Source organism: Rattus rattus, chromosome 2, assembly GCF_011064425.1.
Source record: "Rattus rattus isolate New Zealand chromosome 2, Rrattus_CSIRO_v1, whole genome shotgun sequence".
Classification (NCBI taxonomy): Eukaryota; Metazoa; Chordata; class Mammalia; order Rodentia; family Muridae; genus Rattus; species Rattus rattus.
Genome location: NC_046155.1, coordinates 198,168,957 through 198,194,394, shown reverse-complemented (window position 1 = coordinate 198,194,394; position 25,438 = coordinate 198,168,957). Strand labels below are relative to the sequence as shown.

General features: G+C 42.3%; 1 protein-coding gene across 1 annotated transcript in view; it reads left to right on the top strand.

The window, feature by feature from the left end:
- LOC116893527 (nesprin-1-like) overlaps positions 1 to 25,438 on the top strand; it is a 76,557-nt gene that overhangs the window by 7,918 nt on the left and 43,201 nt on the right. Inside the window, exons 2-3 of the mRNA XM_032895253.1 lie at positions 2,462 to 2,848; positions 7,540 to 7,578. Of these exons, the coding sequence (XP_032751144.1) occupies positions 2,462 to 2,848; positions 7,540 to 7,578 (426 nt within the window). The remainder of the gene's footprint in view (positions 1 to 2,461; positions 2,849 to 7,539; positions 7,579 to 25,438) is intronic.

Below are 25,438 nucleotides of genomic sequence, written 5' to 3'. Positions count from 1 at the left end.
ATCAGTATGCGTTCAATTTACGTATTGCATGTTGACTAATTATTTTTCATAGAAAAGTTCCTAAAATGTGAAGGACAATGGCAATTTCTCACAATAATTTGCTTGAGATTAGATTATCATATGAAGAAATTTAAGAATGTTTAGCGATACATTTTTAATAAAGGAATTTAATATGGTGTAATTTAAGTGGGTTGATTTTGATTTTCCAAAGTAGCTATGATTCACCATGGGAGGAGTTTGCAGCAGGCAGGTTCATATCACCCTTTTCTGTTGTAGGCACAATTTATACTACCTTCATCTTCAAGAAGAGTACATGATAATTGCCACAGATTTGCTTTTTATCTGTTCTACAGATACTGGCTTACTCACTTGATGACTGGCAGTCTAGCAGTTATATCCTTGTAAAACAGACCTACAACTAATTTGAAATCGTTTGTCATAGATCCCATTTTCTCAGGGCATATCATTTTATGGAAATGTATACTGGCACAATCTGTGACTCTACCCAAGACCATGGGTTATATATCCCTCGATCAAAATTGTTTAACTTACTCTATGAGGAGTTCAGCCTGAAGTTGACTCCTCAGTAACCAATAACGAGAGGTAATTCGCAGGGGCCAGCAGTATCTCGACAGCCAGATTATACAGTGTGTATGAAATAGCGAAGAAGCTCTAAGTAAATGGTTGGTTGAGTGTCTCATCTACCCTGGTGGTCTTGAGAAGCGTGATACCACTGCAACAAGTGAGACACTCTTGATGAAGTGCAAGGTAAGAGGTGCAAGCACCAGTCCCACGCACCTCTGCATAACACCTGTCCACTGTGTTTGTGGTCTTCAGTGATAAACCTGGACTCTGAAGGGCCTGGAAAATCAGAACGAGTCGTTCTCAAAGTTCAACTTCAAATATATACAAAGTGAGTGCGATTACAGAGCTCCCATGGAAAGAAAGAGAATAGCGCAGTTTGAAGCCATGCCAAAGATCCCTCTCCTTTGTACCAGAGCAGTTCCTTGCAGCCCAGCTTGGGTGGAAAGACAACTTGCGTTGGTTAGGGAGAGTTTAATCACATATACCTGGTCCCTCAGCACAGTTGGCACCTGTCTACCTATGTTTGTGGCCTTTCTTTCTCTAAAGGACTCCTCCGACGCTTCTTCCTCTCAGTTTCAAGAAAAATCTGCATATAGCATCAATTACCCACTCCCAATAGGGAAGGGGCAAGAACTGGGATCTTCTGCTCCATGCTCGGTTCCTAAGGTTGTGATTCAAATATGCCAGCCACCTTTAAGACTTGAACCTGTGTGCATAGAAGGCCGGTGACACTCTGGACCAGACTCTCTCCACATTTCAGGGGAGTTAGGAAAGGCTCTAGCCACTTTACAGACCTAACCAGTCTAGGATCTCAAGGATAGTGAGTGATCTGCACTTTGAGTTTATCTTCTTCACTGCACTCCCTAGTGCTAGAGTCTGTTTTGCAGATGCGTGTCCCTGAGGCTACTACCTCAAGAGTTCTTGCCTAGATAGACGAGCAGCCTATCACTGTCTCGTCATATAGTGTGGGCCTTCTTCAGTGCATGTTTTACCACATTCAGATGAATAGTTTTGCTATAATCAAACACATTGCTCCTCTACTCTAATGGTGGGAAAGCCAAATCCCTAGGTGTGGCAGCATAGTTCTATAATGCCAATACTTAGGATGCTAAGACAAGATGATCACAAGTTCAAGATCAGAATGAGCTACATAACACACTGTATGGGTAATAAAAGGTATAATAGAGAGATGGGTCAGCAGATAGGAACATTGACTACTCTTCTGAAGAACCCAAGTTTGAATCTGTTTGATTTCCAGCACCGACACAGCAGCCACTACCACCTGTAACATTGGTTCCAGGGCATTTGACACCCTCTTCTAGTCTCCTCAGGCACTGTATGCACCCAGTGTACAGAGATACATGCATTCAAGGTGTTCACATGCATAAAATAAAATAACATGTAAAAACTGCCTTGCAAGCTGTCAATACCATTCTGAGACATGCACTTCATACTCCAGCCATGGAAAAGTGCATTGTATTTTCTGAAAAACGTTCATCTTATATGGTCAATGCATCCCTCCTCCCACCTGCTCAGGAAGACATCCCTTCTCCTTCTCCTGGTCATACTCATCTCATCCTAGTACTGTCTTTCAAGACTCAAAGAGCCTTGACCACTTTGAGAGACTTACTGTGTGCATGCATGCTGAGACGGATACTACCCTCTAATCTCTGGGCATTTGTCTTATAAGCAGAGTGCGTATTATGTCAAGATTCTACTTCCCCTTCATTTCCACTTGGGTCATTTAAGATGTTCTTGTTGGATGCAAGCATGTGAAGTGTGCTGCAGGCTAATGCATACGGTTATCTAAATGTGCTTATAATGGGGGAACTGTCGAAGAGAGGAGTAAACACTAAAAGGCTGTGGTCCCTTTCAGTTCAAAGAGAAGGTGTTCCTGCGCCAACAAGGGAGCTACATCCTGACAGTGGAGGCTGGCAAGCAGCTCCTGCTCTCTGCTGACAGTGGCGCCGAGGCGGCCTTGCAGGCTGAGCTCACAGACATCCAAGAGAAGTGGAAGTCGGCCAGCACGCATCTGGAGGAGCAGAAGAAAAAGCTGGCATTTCTGTTGAAAGTAAGTCCAGTTAGGGTCCCCTCACAGGAGCTGTGCTGTTTCCTCCCACTGTTTCTCGGAGAAGCACAGTGTGACAGATCCCCGAGCACCGCCCTCCAGTGCGTCTCCTCTGTTACTGAAGACTCTGTCCTATCTTGCACGAACTGGAAAAGTTTCCCAGTTTTCAGCACTTCCTCTTTCAGGAAAACCCCCTAACAGTAATTTAAACTCTAATAAGGCTGTCCAGGTGATTAATTCTGATTAATGGCCAATGTAATGCCTTGAAGCAAGTGACAGCCTTAGAGAGCCCGGCAGAAACTCAAAGAGCAGATCCCATTCCTTAAATTGTAGACGCTAGAATGGTTTTAAAGATTGATATCTCATATTTTATAGCTGGGGAAGAAGCTAACCCAGAATGAGTCTCTTCATTTGTCTTGGTTTATCTAAGCAGGCTGCCATTGGCTGGAAGTCTCCAAGAGGCATCTCAGGTCCTTTCGTTGGCCACAGGCAGAGAGAACCCAAGGACATTGAGATTCATCCACATGGCCTCTAATAAGCGTCTGTCTCTCATGTCCAAAGTATTTATAATTTGTCCTTAGTCCAGTAGTTGTAAATATATGAACAATTCATGAGGAAACTCATGATTTTATATAATTACTATGTGCTTATAAAAAAATGGAGTGTTCTAAATTCAGATAAGGCCACACTGAAAACCATATAGCACTTTCCTTTTAAGAATGGGTATAATTGTACCTCATCTATATGACTATTGTGAGGATTTGTCAAAAGAATGCCAGGAAGTCGCGGACACTTGAATGGCAGTAGTTGCCATTATTGATGTCATGAACCCTTAAAATATTGTACCCCCAAAATGTCTCTCTCTCTCTCTCTCTATATATATATATATGTATATATATATATATATATAGTGTGTGTATATATATATAATCCTCAGAGCTGGGGACCGAACCCAGGGCCTTGTGCTTGCTAGGCAAGAGCTCTACCACTGAGCTAAATGCCCAGCCCCTCATTTTATATATACTGAAATCACCAAAGGTGTGCCATCTAAATGGAGAGATAACTCACAGTAATTGAGTAGATATTGTTTCAAATATTGTTCTACAGTCCTCGGGTTCACATTTGGGAGATCTTGTGCAATATATATATACGACCTTCTGAATAGGAAACAGTAGATCAAGAATGCCACTGAGCATGCATTAAGTACCATATTTGCTTGGAGACAATTCACTGGTAACATAATGTGCTTGAGTGCATTTGTAGTAATACTGTTGTCAGACAAGGATTTAAAGCACTGTAAATCACTCTGGTGAGACTGTGGAAGTCATATATATATATGTAGTTCATGATGTGGATTTGGAAGGTCCCAAGGCATAAGAATGCATGGAGTCTGAGTCACTGGGTTTGTTTGTCTCCGCTTCCAGTTCATGTATAAAACACGTCTGATGGACGGCTTGCAGAACAGGACATGGTTCCTTATCACAGATGCAGAAAGAGAGGGCTCAGTGCTAGCTTCGCCATCCAAGTCAGTGTTGGAGAGGAGAGTCCCTATTCTTTTCTTGTCAAGATTTTTTTATATAACTTTGAATCATACATTACATTCTGTTTGCCTAAGAAAGCCTCGTGTGTCATGTTTGCCCAACCTTATTTTAATGTATCTTTACACCAATGTAATAATAATTCTCTGTCTTTAGCTGTTAGCCTAATGCTCTGAGTATGCATTCCCAAAATAGCCATGTTTTTGCCTGCTCTCTAATGTCAATTTTGCCCTTAGGCATGACTTCCTCGGTGTTGGATCTGTGAGCAGGCACCGGCTGTACATTCAGCAGCTTCAGGGCAATGTGCTGGGTTAACTGAAAATGTTAAGTCAAAGCCAGAGATTATTTGCTTACAAATCATTTCTACTGAGCATTGGCAAGCAAAAGGATCACAGAATGTTGTAAGACGAAGGGGAGTTTGAGACCTCATAGACACAAAGCATTCATAGTTTGGTTTGCAGGGTTCCCCTGTTGGTACTAACTAGAGAGAAGGAGGTGTACTGTATGCTGCTCTGGGGTTCCAGGGAGGGAAGTTTCCAGTGAAATGAGAACCTGCCTTCAGAGCTCCCACGTAACACAAAGACACTAAGTTTGAAAGCTTGCGAATTTATATCTAAAGCGTCTGGAGTAGTCTTACCTATGGATTGCCTAAATGTCAGGGCGAGGAAGTAGGGAGGGCTGAAGCACGATAGCCCAGGTGACAAAAGGAGCTAAGGGAAAGCAAGGGGAAGCAGGTTTTGGGTACCGTGTTGTTCAACGTAATTCTAGCTGTTAAACTAATTGTCTTTAGAGTTCTGTAGGGCATTAGGTGGAGATATGTACCTCTGGGAGGCTTGGTCTGAGTACTGGGACCATGGTGGTCAAGAATGAGACAACTTTGCAACCATATTATGGGAGAATTAGACAAAACAGGGTATGTTCAGCTAACTCAATGCCTGTCTGGCACTCACTAGCGTGCCTGATGAGGAGATAACTTACAAGTAATGCTCTGTAAGATCAACATTCGGTGTGGTTCCTCTCACATTCCTATATATATATATATATATATATATATATATATATATATATATATGTAAAAATTGGACAATGATAAGTAAATGTGCCATTAAAACTTGAGGTAGATTAGCTATAGTAACAAACATTGAAATCTTCCTTGAACCACCATCCTGGGTTTACACGTTCCCAAAACGTAGCCTCCATTTAATTTGGTATGTCTGTTCCAAATTGGCACCAAACTATAATTTTCCTTTATCTTCCTCAGGGATCCTTCACCTCCAGGCTGCCTCTCTGCCTATATCCTGTACTTTCAATGTCTCATGTGTCCTGGTGAATCTTCTTCCAGGTCTCAGTGACTGGGTGTTCATGCCTTTTAATTCTCCCAGACACATTTCAGCGAGCAGGTAAAGCCAAGACAGACATACCGTCTTGTGGCGCCTGTATGGTTCTCGTGTGTGTTTGCCCTCCTGATGCCTCATCATGGGTGGCTCATATCTATATCAGAGTGAATCAGAGTTGAGGTTATATCATTTTGCATTCCTGTCTTTTTCTTACTCCCACTTCATTCAGATTCTAAAACAATTCATTTGTCTCATCTTGTCATGCAGCCATAGTACATTTGGGAGCATGTAGATACTCAATGCTCATGTGAATTGGAGAGAGAGAGAACTGATTTTCCACCTCTGTTTGGTATTTGATCAGACTCTTTTAAATACTACATGTCCAAGTATCCATTAAAAGTTCTTTGGTTTTTACTGTAGCCTTCAGGTACTGATAGACATTGCTTACAAGCTCTTCAACGTATGGTTACTTCATTTTCTCAAATGGCTGGAGCACAAACGGCTGTTGATATGAAGTCAAGTTGAACTGAGCTCTTCATTGACAAAGGTTCAAAATGGCAGTGAGCATGAACCTTGCCTTCCACAATTCCGTGTTGTAATTACATCCTAATTAAAAAGAATATTTGTTTTCTTTATTTTATTTTATATTTTTTAGCAATTTCTATAGTATGCAATTTATTTCTCACTCAATGACGGGACTTCAGAAGAAAATTGTGAAAGGGATAGCCTTTGATTCTCTGGAGCTCCATGCGTTCAAGAAGAGGCTATCTCAGCCTCTGACCACCATAGAGAACTCCCCACCTTGAAACCAGATGCAGTGCAAAGATGCAATGACTAGACAACAGAGACACTCATTGCCTTATCCGTGCTTCTGCCATACGAGGTCATATCTAGGAGACTCCGAGGCAGATAAGGTCTAGAGGCCCATTAGGGTACCCACACTGTGATGAAACTTCCTTTGCTGATTTAATGGCTTGCAGTTTATGGATTACTTCGAAGCAAATGAAAAGTTTAAGACAGCATAAAAGATATGTTAAAAAGCTGAGTCAAGAAACACCTACATTGGCGAATCCCATTCTAATAAAGTCTATTTATAGGAAGAAAGGACAAGGTTGGTACCTTGAAAATCTACCCAGACTGTGGCAGAGGAACATACCTCCTTACCTGCTATATCCACTCTCATACTGAGAGCTTGTAAAGTCTCTATCAAGCAAAGTCACCCAATCCTTAAGTCCTTCCAGGTTGACCGCCAGAACTACTTGTTCACCATCTAATCTTAATTATGATCACGCCTCTAATACGTACTGGGAAGCAATCAGCAGTACAGACCTCCTGAACCAACAGTATCAGGCCAGCATGATTTAGTGGCTGTAAGATTGGTCGTGCACACTACCTGTGCACGTAGTAGGACCATACAAACGGCACTTCTGACGCAAATATTATGCTGGTAGCATGGCGCCTTCACAAATCCTTTTTCTTTCCTGTGTTTCACAGTATTCTTGCTTCCATCTTTTTAAGTCTGATGCTCACTGGCTAAAAATTCGAAGATACTCTTTGGAAAGTTAAAGAAACAAAGCAGCATTAGAAAGTTAAAGGTGATACACAGTGCCCTGAAGATGATGAATGAAATATACATCTCGTGAATTGCACTAAGATGCATCGAAGGTTGACTAGTGTGGTGGCATTTGAAGGAATACAAAGGCAGGAGACTCTGAGTTCAAGACTGGGAGATGCTGACGCGAAGTCTACCCCCAGAAAGAATTATGAGGCTAGGAACATTTGAGAAGGTTAGTTTTCCCCAAATAAATGTTATTAATTTATTAAGTGAACCGTCTGGCATGGGCATGGGTACCCAGGTCACCTCCCCACGTCCCTTATGCCGGTTGCTTATCTCATATGGCATGACACAAGCCCGTGGGGATCATATAGGATATGCCAGCCTGAGAATATGGAAGATTCTAGAATAACATTAATGTTCAGTTAATAACTGACAGTTGTTGTCTAAATTTAGAGACTATATTTTAGCCACTACTTGTACTTCAATGTGCAGGTATGACCAGAGGCCCAGTTTGAATGGTAGTATTATTTGTGTGCATGCATGTGTGTGTGTGTGTGTGTGTGTGTGTACATGTGTGTATTTTGTTTCATTTATATTGAATCGGAGCTGCCCTCAAGCTCATAGAATCCCCCCATATTTAACCTTTAGAAATAATTCTGGGATTATAGGCAGTACCAAATGTGATATCTGAGTTCTTTGAGGAAGCTTGGGCTTATAGATATACAACAGTAAGGTCCCTTATACTTCTTAATTTAATCTATTTCAAAAGGTACGAGCAAAAGATGTACATATTTATTAACCCAGATAGATTTTATGGTCTTTTGTTGAGTTATTCTTATTTTGGGGGACCCATTGTCTTCTAAACATGGACAAGCATCCTGCTTTTGAGTTTGGAATTGGAAATATCTTTCCACCACAACTTCGTATGTTCTCCAAATCACCTCCTTGTAACAAGCAATTACCGAAAATTTCAGAGCTAAACCTTGTTTTGCCTGAAGTACCCTGAAATGTGAATAGTCCGTAGTACTCTCGCCTTTAGAAACTTACCTGTCTCTGTTGTGGAGAACCACGAAGAGCAGAAGAAAAAAATAGTATAAAATTCTCCATTCATGCACTAAAACGACCCTGGAATCTAAGAAAACAGCTGGCTGTCAAGAGCGAGAATGGCCTGAAATTACAGAACTTGGTCACTTGTCAAAACATGACAGGAAGCTCACTCGTTCCACATTGGGTTTCTTTAAATAATACCCCCAAAAGACAGGTCCGCAACAATAACTGATCAATCTCTGATCCTACAGAATGTGTGGCCTTAGTAGATTATTTTGAATACAGGAAGCCTGACTAGGTGATATTCATAGTGGATATGTGTCACAGAAGAAGTCAGCTCCAGCATTTAAAGGTCAGAGTTAAACTTTTAAATAGTTCATTAGTGTGATCAGGAATGCGGACAAAACCAGTGGGTGGATTGAGCCAATCAGTTTAGGGCGTGTTAAGTAGTCTCAGGTTGTGGGATGATACATGTTTGAATAAGAACCCAGCCATGGGCTTGAAAGCAAACTGGATTTGGAAAACAAAACAACAAATAACAAACTCCTGTCCTGGGAAGCCCAAGGGATGTGGTGGAAAACTAAACGAGACTCATGGTATTTTATCAGAGAACATGGTGGGCTCTGCATGTATATGAAGATTCTACCAAATGAGGGAGCTCAAGTGTGGTGTTCGGAAGAGTTTGTGAAAGAATGCCAGTGAGGTGAGGTCACCAAGGCCCCCTCGAGGGTTGAGAGTAGATAAGTGTGGGGGTTCATGAATAGCTCTTCTTTGGAACTGGAAAATACGGTTTGGGAGGTGGACAGATGACACAACCCAGGCTAGTGCTGCTGCGGGGCCTGGCTGTCCATCTCAGTGCAGGTTTTATCTCCATCTGAGGGAGCGTGCTGGGCTTCTGCTGCAAGAACAGTGGGAAGAGCTTTGTCACTGGGTAAGCTGAAGTCTGAATGAGGAAATGGCTCTCCTTGGTAGGGAGCTAGAGGTGCTCCATGATGCCGAGACAGGCTTGAGTCCATACCTGGACCCACCCTGTGACTCATGGATAAGAGGAACCTGGCTTTATTGCAGAATATTGTGAATAAGAATATTTCTGTATCATCACATTATACATAGATTCATCTACTGAAGCTTTGCTTCTCTGGCTGTTTTCAGACTGTGTGCCTTCTGGGTATGAGCTTTTTTAGCTGGAAAGAACAATGGTACTATGTTCTGCATTTTTTAAACATGGAAATATTGTTTTAGTTTAAATTCCAGTTCTAGAATAGTTTGACTTTTATTGAAGAGTATATAGTCATTCTTTAATTAATTCATAGATTATGAGAATTATTAAGTTTACATCATTATTAAATACCTTTCTCTGTATGTGGTATAAACATGATTATAACTGAGCTTTGAATGGAAGGAACTGATACAAAGGCAACAGAAATCATTATAGACAAAAAAGCATCAATAAAGGTTTGCAGTGAAGACTGCTTTGGCTGCCTAGAAACCTATATCTGTGCTCACAGAGCTGTATCTTCCTTTTAGAATTACATCTGAGTACCATGCCTGCCACACTGCAGGCTGCAACACACCTGAGTTCCATGCCTGCCACCTGCAGGCTGTAAGCCCACCTAGGTTCATACTACAGCACTGCAGGCTGCAACACACCCTAAAATTCCATGCCTGACACTGCAGAAAGTCTGCTTACGCCCTGGGCCTTTGTCCTTTTCTTGTGAACTGTAACACACCTGAGTACCTTGCCTGGCACTGAAGCTGTAACACATTGTTCAGTGGTCATGGCAGTGGCTGTGAATATAGGCTGTAATGAATATTGCCACTGATTTTTTATTACTTTCAGTAAAGTCTTTTTCAGAAAGTTCTACATATAGTTATGAAGAAAAGTCTGCCTTAGACAGATAAAAAGCAATGTGTCTTTATGTATGGACTGGCTAGGGAAAATGCTGGAATGTATAAATTTGATGCTTGAATTGAGGGGTGGAGAAGGTAGATTAATCATACAGATAACATATATGTCATTGATAAGGTTGAAGCAGAAGGTGGAAATGCTGGAGATGTGGGTGTTAGAGGCAGTTGACTGAAGGGGACTCTGCCTGAAGTCCATATTTTATATCTGTGGCAACCACTCTGCCTGCTATCTCTTCTGGTTCTCCTTCCCAGTTGATGGCATATGAACCCATGTCTTGCTTCCAGAACCTTCCTTGAGTTTGAGAGGCCTTCCCTTAAGCAAGCTTATTTTAACCAAAACAAATGTGTTTCTTGACATTTTTCCTCCAAATGCTTATTCTAAGCCAGACTGCTCATCATAGATAAAGAATATTCACTCGCTTTCTTAGAATGATGTTTCAGCAATCCCTGTGGATTTTCCTTTGAAAGGGCATCAAAAAATGTGCCCTTACCAACATATTATACTATAACATGATGGCCACTTCTCGTGGAATGCTGTATTCTCATTACACAGGAGGGAGGCCTATCTTGGGGTTATTCAGGTAGAATCATCACAGATTATTTTCTGAGGCCCATAACCATGTAGACATTACCACAATAACCATGTTATAACATACAGTCATATGAAAGTATAAACAAAAGGCATTTGGTAGGTACTAATAATGAAAAAATTATGACCATTTTACCTCTATGACCTACTCCTTCTTTCCTTCCTTCTTTCTTCCTCCCTAAACCTTACTTTTTCTTCCTTTTCAGAGAGGAAGACTGTTGACACTATCGTGAGCAGTCTTCTCTGATCTATGTATGTTACGTGGTTATTTTGCATGTATGTATATCTGCATGAGTGTGTACATCCACGTGCACATGTAGCATCACACAAGGAGAAAAGACCATCAGATCCTAAGGAAATGGAGTGGCTGATCTTGAGCTGCCCTGTGGGTGCTGAGACCAGGCAGATCCTCTGTGGGGTCTTAGTGCAACTGCTGGCTATCTCTCCTGCCTCCCTACTCATCATCCTCTAGGAGACATCTGTGCAATTCCCCTCTAATAGTTTCATTAACTCAGTGAAATAAACCAGACCCAGACTCACTTCTCACAAAGGCTTTCAAGAGATGTCTTCAGATCGCAATTCTCAGAACCTTCCCAGCATGCCTTGTTGGGGACCTTGACCGCATGGAGCCTCTTCTGTGGTGAGAAGGGACTTTCTCTTCTGGTTTCTTACCTATTTTCTTTCGTCCCACAATCCTGTGAAGTTTTTTGAGCGATGATGGAGCCTCAGTTTTTCAAGTCCTGCATTCCCCTGTTTTCCTCCTGGTTATGTGCCGTCATGGGATGTCTGGTTTTTTCCTGATTGGTTGTGGTTTATCCAAAGACTTTGGCGGCACCCAGGTCCCAAGGCCATTTCTTTGGACAAACCAGTGCCACTCTGGCAACAGCTCGTTAACTTGTCTATGAAGGGAGTAGTGGGGGCCATGTCCTCCTGTGTGTCCTAATACTTAGGGTTCCAATGAGGGATGGAAACATTGCCAAATTACACCACATTTGGAGATGAAGAAAATGATGGCCATGTGATGGTTTCTCATTTGGGTGGGTGTGTAATTGTGCCATGATGTGCCAATATTACTAATTAAATTCAGGACACTCATATGTTTCTAAGCTTGCCCTTTAGACTTAGATATATCTGTTTGAAAATACAGCTTGCGTGGTGCTGTACGTGAAATCACAGCTCAAGGAGTTTATACACTGTTGTGAGCAGACTAGACAGGAAAAAGAAGTAGATAGAGCATTGCTTCTAAATCTTCCTCTTGCCAAGCTCTTGCAGGAAATGTAAGAACTTCTTCTGTGATTTCCCTGTTTAAGTCCAGTCGTTTCGATTAACTAAACCCAGTGTGAGAGAAGGTAGCTTTGGGTCTGTCCAGGTGCAGGATGTAATAATTCTGGAGGAGGGCAGCGAGGGCCTAGCAATGCAGTCTTGAGTTTGTCATTTTCAACTAACTTCTATCAATTGTGAAACCACAACGGAAAACAAGCCTGTTGGCTCCTCCTCAAAGTCGACAAACTCAACAGGAACACAGATGGCGTTATGCAGCTAAAGAGACAACATGCTTGGCTCCTTTTGGAAACTAATGAAGTGAAGTAAATAGATAACGGGTCCACAGACACAGTTGAGGAAGCTTCGGTAGATGCTTTTGGAGCATCAGAATCAAAGCAGAGAGGGACAAGAGCTTAGCCCCAGGGATCTGCTGTAGCTCAGTTTTGGATTATATTTTATTCTTCCTCTGTGGTTATATGGACCATGTGTGTTGATTCTAGCTGTGTAATGCATAAATATATAAACTGCACTATATGCATTTGTGTGTGTATGTGTGTGTGTATGTGTGCACACGTTCCTGTTTACACACAGTGTCTTGATAAAAAATGACCATTGGGAAAAATGTACTTCCTGTTCAGCTGTCTCACTCTGGAGCAAAATACGGTAGCTGTACGTTTGAAACTGTGGCTATGTGTACTGAGCTGGTAAATTTCAGTTTTCAGCAAGTCCAAAAGAAATAGTTCCTTATATGCCAAGCTTGATATTCAGTTTATAAGCAACATCAAATGCACTCCCTTCAATTTATATTTCTGCAAAAAAGAGTTTTTGGGCTCTGGCTTTTGCAATGCTTGCCAGCCCCACATATTTGGAGTTTTTTCAGTCTAGATCCACGGTAAACAAATGAAACAGTATCTTCTTCATGTTGTGAAACCCAGGAAGGATGCTTGTTCAGCGGCTCCTAGAAACATACTAGTTACTGAATTGCTAGGAGAAAAAAAAATCAAACTACCCTGGGCCTTGTCAAACCTGTAGTGGACAGCCCTTCTAGGATTTTTTCTTGCCTGTGTCTTCCTGTCCACACCCCACATCCTGGAGTAGACATAGTACAGCACTTGACATGCAGGAAAGGTGGTTGTTACAAATACTAAATACTAGTGTTTTGGAGAAGATGCAATATCGAACAGGAAGAGGGAAGGCTCACAGAAGATGAGTAAATACTTGTCTCTGTTTTCCATGTGACAGAGGAGTGGAGACTGGCGAGAGTCTCTTAAAGCTGCCTCCTGGACATCGCGATCGTTCCTGCTGCGAGCACATGCAACCTGTAATCAAAGAACTCAGCTGCTTCGACCTAATTAATGACTTCGATTGCTGAAACACCTCTCCTAATTCACTCGCATTTCCAACTCTTAAGAAATGGTCAATTTCGTCGCATCCTGTGACCACACTCTCTCGTGGATGTTTGAAGGTGAAGGAGGAGCCCTAGCAACCTCTTGTTGGTTCAGTGGCCAGCATGCACAGAGGAAGACTCAGGAGGGACCATGACTAAACTCTCAGAGGTTTCTTTTCCTTTCAGATGAGAGTACGCCTTGCGCAGTCCTGGGGTTTCCGCCTGACATCAATTGAACCTAGGTTTCGTGCAGCCACCACCTACCTGTAGGATGGTAGGTGATTGATGGATGAATTCACAGTGTTAGTATTCCAGAAGAGCCAATCTCTCTGTGACTTACTGAGTCGTGCTATATAGCATGGTCTGGAGAGGGACTTGGGGAGGTGGGATTTCTCTACAGAACATTTTTAGCTGATGCTGCCCAATTAACACCCTCCCTCCTGAAATGAGCTACCTACCACCTCCATCTCCTCTATGAATCATTTCTGCCTGAAAGGAGCCAAGTGGTAAACGAGAGTTACATAAATGGTAACCCCAGTTCCACGTCAGCCATGATACTCGCGAAATACTTGCAGTAAATAGGCACAATTGAATTTCAAAGGAGGAACTTCTGATGGGCGTTCTCTCCAAAAGCTGTGGTGAGGCTAGGCGGCCTCCTGTCAGATGATACCTCATCTCTCTGCAAGGGTTGGTCTTGTGAAAGGTGTTACCTGATACCCAACTCGTCTCAGAAAATCATGTGGGCAAATGAGGGTTCTCTGGGAACTTAAATGTTGTCCACTTAATCACTGTTAGAGGCCAATCAGTAACCCAAGAAGCATAGGGCATCTTTAGAAACAGTTTTTATTCCCATAACTTAAAAGTTAATTTAAAATACATTTTAAAACAATTTATTAGTATGGTGGTTTTCACTTCCTATAATCTCACTAACTCAAAGGATCTTTACCAGTGATTGTACTCTTAGGGGATATACCTGAAAGGAATGAATGCCTCTATCTGTGGGGAACACTTCCACGAGCCTGTGTGGCATTTTCCCTAGGAATCAGGATTAGAATCAGCAGGATTGTCCTACAATTAGATGAATGGGCATATGAACCCATGCACTCTGTGATATGAGGCTCTCGGCAGTCAGAAAAGATTGAGTTGTGGATATATGGTTTAGCGTTGGCTTTTAAATGAAACATTGTCACAAAGGACACAACCTGTGATTCCAGCTCTCAGAACACCAGAAGCTTGCATATGCTCATTTTACATTTTAAAAATATCCCATGTTTCTGTACAAGTTTAATAGGAAGTTTGGTTATGTTCCCAAAAGGTTAGGCTACCTGCTGGCAAGAAAGTAATGCAGAAAGACGAAAGAATTGAAAAGGAATTATAATGTCTTGTGGAAATATGTAGTACATATGATCAGAGGCAAGGCTGGACCAGGGATCATCTACTGTTCTTACGATGCTCTTAGAAAACCCCTCATCAGCCTCATCCAGATGCAGGAGACTCAGCTGACTTGTTTCCTCCTCTATTCCATTCTGTCGCTGCTACGTTTGTATTATAAAAACAAGATACCAAACATCTAAACATTTTATTTATTTGGGTATTTGCTGAATGACTGCTTTGGCGAATGGATGAGAAACACCACCATGTGTTTTCCTGGTGCTGTGCGGGGAGTGCCAAGACATGGTAGATCCCCAGAACTAGAGCTACAGAGGGTAGTGAGCCATCACTGCTGTGGATGATATGAGGCAAACCTGGGCTCTCTACAAGAGCAGTACATGCATTGGTCTGATGCTACACAGTCTCTCTTTTGCTCGAGTTTTGTTCGTTTCTAGCCAAATCCTATATTTAGGAAACAGTGGCCTACAGGAATGCACATGTCTTTGCCGCTCAGCTCACTCTTTCCTCCACTCGGGGTGTGAGTCACTCTCCAGTTGTGTGTCCTTTGCATGCAACCATCCCTCTTCTAAACTTTCCCCAGGTCTCCCTAAAGACCTGACAGCCAGGTGGGCTGGCGCCTGAGCAGTGGGCTGTCTTCAGTGAAAGAGACAAGGAGCTGTCTGGTGGCTGACGATGGAGCGAGAAGTCTCTCAGAATGCAGGGACATCCTCATCGAAGAGATGATAGAAAGAACTCAAGAAGTGAGAGTGTGTGAGGCAGCCCTGGGCTTACCTTGTTCCCAGTGCTCTCCTGTGCTTTGAACCTAGCGCCTATTCCATCATTTCCCCCACCAGGCCTATGTACTTGAAGCCTCAACTGCCCATGCACAGCAGACCTGTGTGGAAAGGCGAGTACGGGTGGGTTTAGTTTGTGAGGAACACTCAGCCCTTTGTCCCAGAGGAATCATTTACACAAACCACTTTTTCTCTCATTTTGACCCTGTGGGGTGAGAGAGAGAGAGAGGGAGAGAGAGAGATAGCGAGAGAGAGAGAGAGAGAGAGAGATATTACTGCAGGAGATCAGGGAAGAGATTCTGGAGATTGAAGCTGAGAATTTCTAGAAAATATGTTCAATGTAGGCCCTCAGCAATGAGATGACAGGCCTTCCCTGGGAATCCCTGGTTCCTGTGCTAACTCAATAGTCTGTGCATTCTTAGGTCACTGTGGGCTTGTTTTTGTCAGGACATATTTCCTATCTATACTGCAGGACTCACTAAACTGACTCATGATTTTACCAGAGTTTATTTGTGTGTGTTTTCAGTAAAGTTTCTACATTAGGGGACGCAGTGATCACGTCAAGCATACGTAAGTGGTAGCCTGCTCTCGCACATGTATGCAGTGTGATTTTCATGTTCACCTGGCTTTGCCATCTGTCTGGAGGAAAATCTATCAAGAGCTGTAAACCTCAGGAGACCATAGACATTTGTCTGTCTTGTCGTGCACTCTCAAACCCTGCATCCACAGCAGCGTCGGCTCAAACTCATCAACATTCAGTTCCTGTTCTGGACCTCAGAGATGATGATTTTATTCAACTGAAAAACACAAGCGTCATTAGGAAAATTGTCATACTCCAATGCTGCACCATGAGGAGAAACCATTTCTCAAAGCCAACATAGCATTGTGACTTTATTAGTTTTCTATAAAATGGAAAATCATGAGTAATCAATTTATTTGATATAAAAATCCTTACCTCTAGACCAAGACAATACAGGTTTTGTTCATTTGCACATCTAACAATGAGGGCTTTGCTGGTTGCTAGGTGTTTTAAAGAATATTGCACTGAGGAGGACCAATGTTTCGTTACCATAATAGAATTTGCTAAAAGAATAATTCTTTGGTTCAGAATTGTGTTTATATTCTCATTGATTTTTTACTATATAAACTCTGAATGTTTATTTTGAAATGATGAAAACCATATTCTTCTGGCAATAAGATACAGCTATAATTTGTAATTTGCTAAAAGTCTAGTCGCTCTAATGGATGGCTTTATTGTACAAGTATTTAATGAGATATCAGAATGCTCTTTGACAGGTCAGCCTGAGTGGGTTTTGTTATGTCATCTTAGCTACTTGTCAGCCTGAGGCAGAAATATCTCGTATGTTAAAGGTCTTCCTGGGCTACAAATCAGGTACAAAGCTATTGCCAGGCAACAACAGTAAGCCTATTCCATAATAAAGTAAAACCAAAAGAGGTAGGGTGGTACTGAGAATCATAGCTTAATAGTGAAGTGCATCTTTTAGCATATATAAGTCTTGGTTTTAACCCCTGTGCCTGCAGGTAGAAAAGAAAAAAGTAACACTTTTGAAATATTAATCTCACCTGGTTGTCTCTGCAAAAATGTCCTTCGAGACTAAAAAGGCCGTCCTGTCTCATCTTTCTTAAATTATGAAGCATTGCAAGGGTATTAAAGAGGAGCTCAGTGTTTTTTGACAGTGTAAGGAAAAAAGTGACAGATTACTAGGAGGGTAACTTATTGTCCGTGGCATCCCAACACGAACCAGTTTAATTTTAAACAACCCAAGAGGACGGTTTTACTAGAAATTGCATTTTAAAACTTAGGATAGTTCTGTTGAAATCAACATTCTCAAATGAAATCATTCGATTTTGTGATAAAATGTTAAAATATAAATAAAAGGCATTCAATGTTTTGGTTTTTGGACTCCGTGTATTTGGAGAAATAACCACGTAGGAATTAGATGAAGCCAGGGTCCTAGGAAGTCCTAAAAGCGTGCCCAGGGCACTCAAGCATAAGTAAATGGAGCCTCACCTGCCGTCTTCTTTCAGGCCCTTTTCCTTAAATACGTGGTTTTTAGAGGGGCGTTTTGCATTTTGGTGACACACCTACTTATGTGAACCTGTGTGAAGTGTAGGGTTTATAGAAGCCCAGAGGTTGAAGTTAGTTGTTTCTCAATGAGCTAGGTATCTTGGGTTGGTTACCATTTGTTGAAATATCTTTTACCCACCCTATATAATTGCTGACCTGAAAACTTACTACCTCTGTCTGCTAACCTAGGCCTAGTCCTCAGCCTCCCTATCTCTAACCTGGTTATCTGGTCCTGGGATGTTTTCCACCTCTCTAGGACTTGCTGCTGAATAAATTACCCTTTTCTTATTCTTTTCCTGAGGAATCAAGCTGAGCTGGTTCAGCCAGCTGTTCTGACTCAGAACGTCTCTCATACTAGTTCAATCTGGCTTCTCTCTTGGCATTTTGGTGAATTATCAGCTTGGCCTTAAACTAACATTGGCAACCTGTTCTAATCTCCTGGTTCCTTCTCATTTGGCTCATTCTGCTCTTTATCTGTCTAGTGTTCCTTTACTCTACAACCTGTCTCACTGTAAAACCGTCCTGGTAAACTGCCCTCTTTCCTGTCTTCATGGCCCCTCAAGTAGCTTCCCTTTCTTCTCTCTGTTTCTCATAGAGAGTTGGGCATATCCTATTCTGTCAAATCTCTCTGACTCATCATTTTGCCTGGCACTCAGTTAGACATCACTTTCAAACATGGCTGCTTCCTTTTTTACAAACTAACTTTGGCCGTTGTTTGTGATTAAAGATGTGCATTAAGGGTAACCCACACACCACAACTAGAAACAGAGTATTTTCTTTAATAAATAACATAATCTCAGGAGGTTCCACAGGTGTGGTCCAGTTATTCTACAATACCCTTAGCTCATATATTCAGCTAGCCATGCTTGTCTGTAGAGAGATCCTGTTTCTTCTTGGCACCTAGGAATTCATACAAGGTTGCTGTTACATGGGTTTCTAGAAATCAAACTCTGGGCTTCATTTATGTTTGACCTGAGGAGACATTTTCTCATTATTGTTTCTGAGATTCTATCTGCTGTGTAACAAAAGGTACAAAGTTAATCCTAAAACTGGATCATCTTATGGTTTTTAACCTCTCTTCCAAACAGACCATAACATACCTGTTTATCGCTAACTAGTTTTTTAGAGGGCTACCAGAAACTGAATAAATAAGGTGTGAGACCTACTAACTTGCCATCACATGCATGGCAGATGATGCCTCTAAAATAAAGAACTCAAGTATTCTGCTACAAATACCATAGCTAACACTTTATATGAATAAAGTCTTTTATAACTAGTTTATAAGTAAGCATATCACACATTCATGTATATACACATATGGTGATGTCATAGATATTGCATGCATGTGTGCCTGTTTTAATATCCTCTTAGGCCTGGTATTAGCTATTCATTTCCTCGATTCTATAACGCTACAAATCATTATGTATGCTGTGGTAATTTACCTTGATATGATCTTCAATGTTAACTTCCCCAAGTCAAGGCTCTTGTGTCTATGTAGATTCCTTTGTTATTGTTTGGTTTGTTCTCTTTTGTGGTGCCAGGCTTAAAACTCAGTCTCCATTAGTACTGGGACGCCCTTACCCTCAAGTCCTCCCACTGATCCTTTCTTTTTATTATCTATATATCTTTGGTTTTATTTTAGAAAAGGGACTTGTGCGCTCCAGGATGATCTCAAACTCCTAGCATCACCTAGAGAAGATCTTGAGCTCCTTGATTTTCCTGCCTCCTCGTCTCAGTGCTGGGGTTCTAGCCATATGCCATCACACCAACCTGGTGCCCTTTAAAGTAAATAAAACTTCTTTGCAGTTCCTTCTTGAAAATCTGTGTGACCAGACTCCGGACTCCACGTGACCAGGAGCAATAGGCAATATTAATTCTTGCACACATGAACAGTGTACTACTTTACGGTTCCTGGGGCCCAAACTCTATCAAACAGTAAAAAGTTGTAATTAGTGCATTTCTATTTGCCAGATGAATGCATGGGAACATGCCTCGACCTCTGTGATTGCTTTTATTATGGATTATCAAGAGAGCTGTGGCCAAAGGAACAAAATCCAACTCCAGCAAATGGAAGCGATTAAAAGCCAAACTACGAAACAAAACCTCTGAGATTCAGTTAAACTCAACAAAAATGAATGACAGGTGGCAGCATCTTCTGGATCTCTCTTAGGCGGCTAGGTAAGATGGACTAGGTGTGATGGAAGCCTGCAGGGGAGAAGATTTTTTATTTATATATTTTTTTTTTTTTTTGTTTTTTTGTTTTTTTGTTTCTATTTTTTTAATTAATTAATTAATTAATTTTTATATCAATTGCCTTTATTTCTCATAGAATCCTCCTTCAGTCCCTCTCCCTTCTTTTTGTGAAGGTTCCCTACCCTAGACATCCCCTGCCCCTGGCATCAAGTCTCTGCAGGGCTGGGCACATTCTCTCTCCCCTCTGAGGCCAGACAGGCAGCAGCCCAGTTGAGGGGGCCAGGATCCACAGACAGGCAACAGTGTTGGGAACAGCTCCCTCTCCCGCTCCAGTTGTTGGGAGACGGCTGCCCTTCTGCTATACATGTAAGGGTCTCAGTCTAGCTGTGTATGCTCTTTGGTTGGTGGCTCAGTCTTTGAAAACCCCCAAGGGTTTGAGTTGAATTGACTCTGTATGTCTTCCTGTGGGTTCCTACCCCTCCATTGCCTTCAATCCTTCCACCAACTCTTCCCAAAAGTCGACTCCATCCATGTTTTGCTGTGCGTATCTCACATCTGTTTCAGGCAGCTGGTGGATGGAGGGCCTCTCAGAACAAGTTATGCTAGGCTCCTGTCCATGAGTATAGCAGTATCATTAGTAGTGTGAGATAGGTGCTTGCCTGCACTGGGCCTCCAGTTGGGCTGCTTGTTGGTTTTGCCCATTCCTCAGTCTCTATTCATCTTTGTCCCTGTATTTCTTTTTGGCAGAATTTTATGTCAAGTTCTGTGGGTGGGTTAGTCCTTGTCCTTCTACTAGGGGTCCTGGGCTACAGGATGTGACTTCTTTGGTTCCATATCCCCACAGTGGTCTCAGCTAAAATCACCCATATATTGACTTCTGAGCTTCCCCCAATTCAGGTCTCTGGGACTTCCCTAGAATCTCCCCCTTTCTCTGAAATACAGCTGTAGATATCCATTCATTCTCTCCTGGCTCTCTCTAGAGGGATGGAGAAGGAGTAAGGAAGTCAGGGTCAGGTCTGCAGGAGGAATGTAATTCCTGTTTGTTCTCATTCATTTCAGCTAAAGTAGGTTCTTAGCTTTCCCAATGTAATAATTGTCTTGGGGCTTTACTACTGTGGCTGAACCAGCCATGACCGGGCAGCTCTTATGGGGCCAACATTTAATTGGGGCTGGCTTACAGGTTCAGAGGTTCGATCCACTATCATCAAAATGGGGAACATGCTTGCAGCATCCGGGCAGGCATGGTGCAGGGAGGCTGATTCTACATTTTTCATTTGAAAGGCTGTCGTAGGGCCAGCTTCCAGGTAGCTAAGATGAGGGTCTTGACCCACATCCAACACCTAATCAACAGTGCTACACCCACCTCCCAATAGTGCGCTTGCTGGGCAGGCATATTCAAACCAAGACAACAGTTCTCAAGCCTTCCCAATGCTTCTACCCTTCTAGCACCTGCAGTTCATGGATTCATGGTAACAACCCTTGAAATTATGTGCTGCTACTGCACCAACTGCACCAATCCTGCTTATGCATTATGAATCCTTAATGCAAATGTAGAGATAAAGAGGTCCAAAGGGTTCACGACCCACAGGTTGGGAACCATGGAGCTAAAGGTAATGAACTACCTAACTCCTTTTCACAGAGTTTCTATAGGTAACAACACCAATCGCTGCTGTTCCATGCACTGACACTCATTAGCTTCCAGTGAATTTAGGAGAGAGAAAGTGGTATACAAACGAGTGCTTCTTCATGGGTATTCCAACAGCTATGTGAGAAAGAAAATCTGCCGTTGAATTGATGTTGTGAAGTGACTCTGATCTGTGACAGAGGAAGAAGCTGAGCACACTAATAGATGTTTATGTGGCCTGATGACGAGAGGGTGGCTGACTGCTGTCACTTCTGCCCATTCACAAAAATAAACTCACTTCATCACTGCAGAACTTCCTGCTCAACCACAACAGTTGACCATAATTGTGCCTTGTGTTGGAAGGCAGACTGTCATTTATTCTGTAACCAGGCTACTCTGTGAATAAAAAGGACTGGAAGCCATAAAGGGAGAGCATGAATGCTGGGACATCACACTCAGTGTGGGTATGACTCAAAGATGCCTGTGTATTTTTGCACTGTAACAGAGAAACCAACATGGCGTAGGTACTCCTTCCATCACCTGGGATGTAGATGCTAAAAGGTGATGTTTGTTTACTCCTGTATGTATCACACGCCCTCGGGAACAGTCACTGGTGTGGCTCAGTGGTGGGTGGATTAGTAGCCTGTACAGGATCCTGGAAGTCACAAGACTGGTGGTGAGCCCAGAGGTGAATGCCCCTGGAAGGGAAGGCCTCCTCCCCCAGGTGTATGGTGGCAGTGCATGCAAGGGAAAGGGGTGAAACCAAGGCTGATAGGCTCCTTGCTCCAGGGGACATACTGGCAAAATACCCTCCCCCTAGGAATTAGCCTACAGCTGAAATGCACAGTGGTTTTCAAGAATCCCCAATGTGTGTAGTCTCGAATCCCAGGTATCCCAAAGATGATAATAAAAATCTTTATTTCAGGAAGAAATTGAAACCTCATTGTGCTCTAAAGGCCCACTTTAGGAGACCTCCCACTGGGTCCTGCCACCCTGGGGATTTCTAGGAGCGATGTGTCAGATTCTGACTCATGGACATGTCCATGTAATTCCATTAAACCAGTTAAAAGTTCTCCTCATAGATCTCAATGTCGTAATGATGATGGGAGGGAAGATACACTATACCAAAAATATTTCCGATCAGCTTTAACCTTTGCAGTTGTTCAGGCAGCTGGCTTAGTGTCTGCTCAACTGTCAGCTAGCATTACACAGAGGTGACTTTTCCCTCAAAGTCCTATCCTATATACATTTTGTATGGTTTTTTCAGGTAAGGACACATAGATATTGTCTTTTTTTTTTCTTTTTACTATCCCCAAAGATATATAACAAACTTGGTCAATAATGTATGTTGGTAAGACATGGGCACTTTACACTGTAGTCTCAAGAGTCCACCCACTAAGTAGCATCATGCCAATGAATCCTGGGGGAAACTCTTGTATGGATTTATGGCATCATTCTTTATTTTACTTTTAATTTTTTTGTATTATTTATTTAATGAATATGAGTACACTGTGTGTGAGACACTGAAGAAGGACATCAGATCTTATTACAGATGGTTGAGCTCAGGACCTCTGGAAGAACAGTCCAGTGTTCTTAAGAAACCATCTCCTCAGCCTAGTATCCATTTTCTAAGTACGCCTGAGATTCAAGCAGATCCATAGGCCTAATTGTCCTGTGTCCAAAGTATGGCCATTTAGATCCCCCTCCTAGAAGCCTCTAACCACCGGTTTGCCTCCTGTTTCCTTATTTACTAAGCTCAGGCTTGATAACTTCACTCCACTTTGTTTTCAGCTCCTTTATTAACAATATTATTCCTCTGCCTTAGTCCTCATGACTCCCTCCTTGTGAAAAGTGGATTCACCAAACAGACAGAGTTTGGTACACATACCTCTGGAGGTTTTTTGAAAATCAATTACTTTTACTTTTCCCTTTACTCTGTAGTGTGGGGCAGGGTAATGACACCCCATGGGTTTGAAGACAACTTACCAAGGTGGTCTCTTCTCTCAGGGTGGATTTCGGACCATCAAAGGCTCAGCTGCAACCCGCCCTGCTAAATCTCACTGGCCCCAACTCATTTATCTAGGCTGTGCCTTGAACTCTGTATGTTATCAAGAATGACCTTGTTCTGATCCTCTTACCTCCCCCTTCACCTCAGTGTTGAGCACGATGGACATGCCACTCACGTCCAGTTCATGTGTTGCTTTAGGACAAACTCAAAGGTTTTCACTGATCTGCAAGAAAATCTATCAACTAAGCCACATCACCAGCCCATACTCTGTGTAGTTTTCATATTTGTTGTATGTTCAAGCACTTTTCGAAAATTCCCAAATTACAAAAATAGTCTCCTTTAAATCATCAAAAAGAAACTTTTTAAGCCTTAAAAATAATGTGGTAGACTGCTTTTCATCATTATAAATGGACAGAGGTCGAGTTCATTAAGGAGAAGTAAATATTTCTCATTATTTCCCTTATCAGATAGTCTGTTGACAGGGAACGCGAGATCATGTTTCCACTAGAGAATCCTGGCTCTCTCCCTAGCAGCTGAGACCTCTCTTTTACTCAGGCACCACTGAGCTGCAGCAGGACCCAGCGCGAGAGGAGAATCTGTACTTCTGTTTGCTGCTGCGATCTGCAGCCAGTCCTCTGGAGGTCTTGCTGATACTTTCCCATACAACTCGTTGGTCTTTTCCAAGTGCGCTTTGCTGGCAACGACAGCAGCGACGAGGAAAAGCCAGTACGCCGTGTCTACAGCCGCCACTGTCTCCAGGACTCTTTCCTTTAGATCTATAACCTGCTCTGCAGCAGGTGCACTGAGCTTCTCCCTTCTTACCCTCGTGGCCTACATTCCAGGAGATCAAGCCTGGCACATGCTCATGAATGTGGGTTTTAGATAGAAACATGACCACTTGTGACTGCCCCGTGTCATGTTAACAGACAGACAACCAGCACCATTTGTCCGCCAAGAGCATTTCCATCCTTCTGGCCTAGACGAGGGGAGAAACTCTCCTTGCCTGAGGACTGAGCTCTCTGCTCTGCAGGCCGGATTCTTGCAAGTGGCAGCTTCATGGTGGTGGCAGAGGACTTGCGTGCCCTGAGGATGGCAGGGCGACGGCAGTGGGACTTGAATCTCCCAGTTTGGCTGAGATGTCTCAGTGATCTGTGATTAGGCATAGCTTTCTGGAGCTTCCATGGAGCTCATGGGACAGACACTGGGCTCTTTTCAATCTGGGTCATTTCATGACATTAAATAGACGTGAGTGCTTCCAGGAGATGGGCCGCCAGACCAGGGCTCTTTAGTGTTGTTTTATTTTCTTGCAGTGTGCAAAAGGTTGAGTGTTGGGTTGTGTCGGGACCAAATGTCATGCCAAAGAAAAGTAAACCAGTCGAGGCCGGGCGGAATTGAGAAAAAAGATTCAACAAGGCCACCACCGCTCTTGAACTGGACCAAACTGAAAGTTAGCTGGAGCCTGTTTACAGCTTTGCAGCCAGCTTTTCTCTAGAGTAAATTAAAAGTATGTTTCAGACATGTAAGGGAGGATTTTTTTTTTCTGAGAAAAACATTTTTTGTTTGTGTTGTTGGTCAACCCTTGAGCCATTCAGGCACTTCAAGTCTTTATAAAAATATGCAGATGCTATAATTTAGGTTCAAAGACGTTAGCTATTGTACAGCAAAATATTGAGCTTGTGATTTACTTCATGTAGCGTCACAATAGCACCCTTGTGGTTAGGAGTCAGAGTTCTTTCCACAGGATAGCAGGTTTTTCTCGTAAGGTTTAGTAATGTTTTTCTTTTGTATTGTCTCACTCTTGCATCAGATTCTCACTAGGTGGGTTGTAGTTCACCAATAGCAATTTTGATCCAACTATATTTAGACTCTGAATCTATTTTTGTTTTGGTTTTAGTGACATACCAATTATTTTGAAGGAAAGTGCATGTGCATATGTATATATGATATTAGATATATTAATATAATAAGTATGACTATACTACACATGTACATGTTCTCATTTGTGTGTGGTAGAATTAATGTGAATGGATAGTTAGATTCAATAGTACACAGCGATTCTCAAGAAGGTTGAAAGAGCAC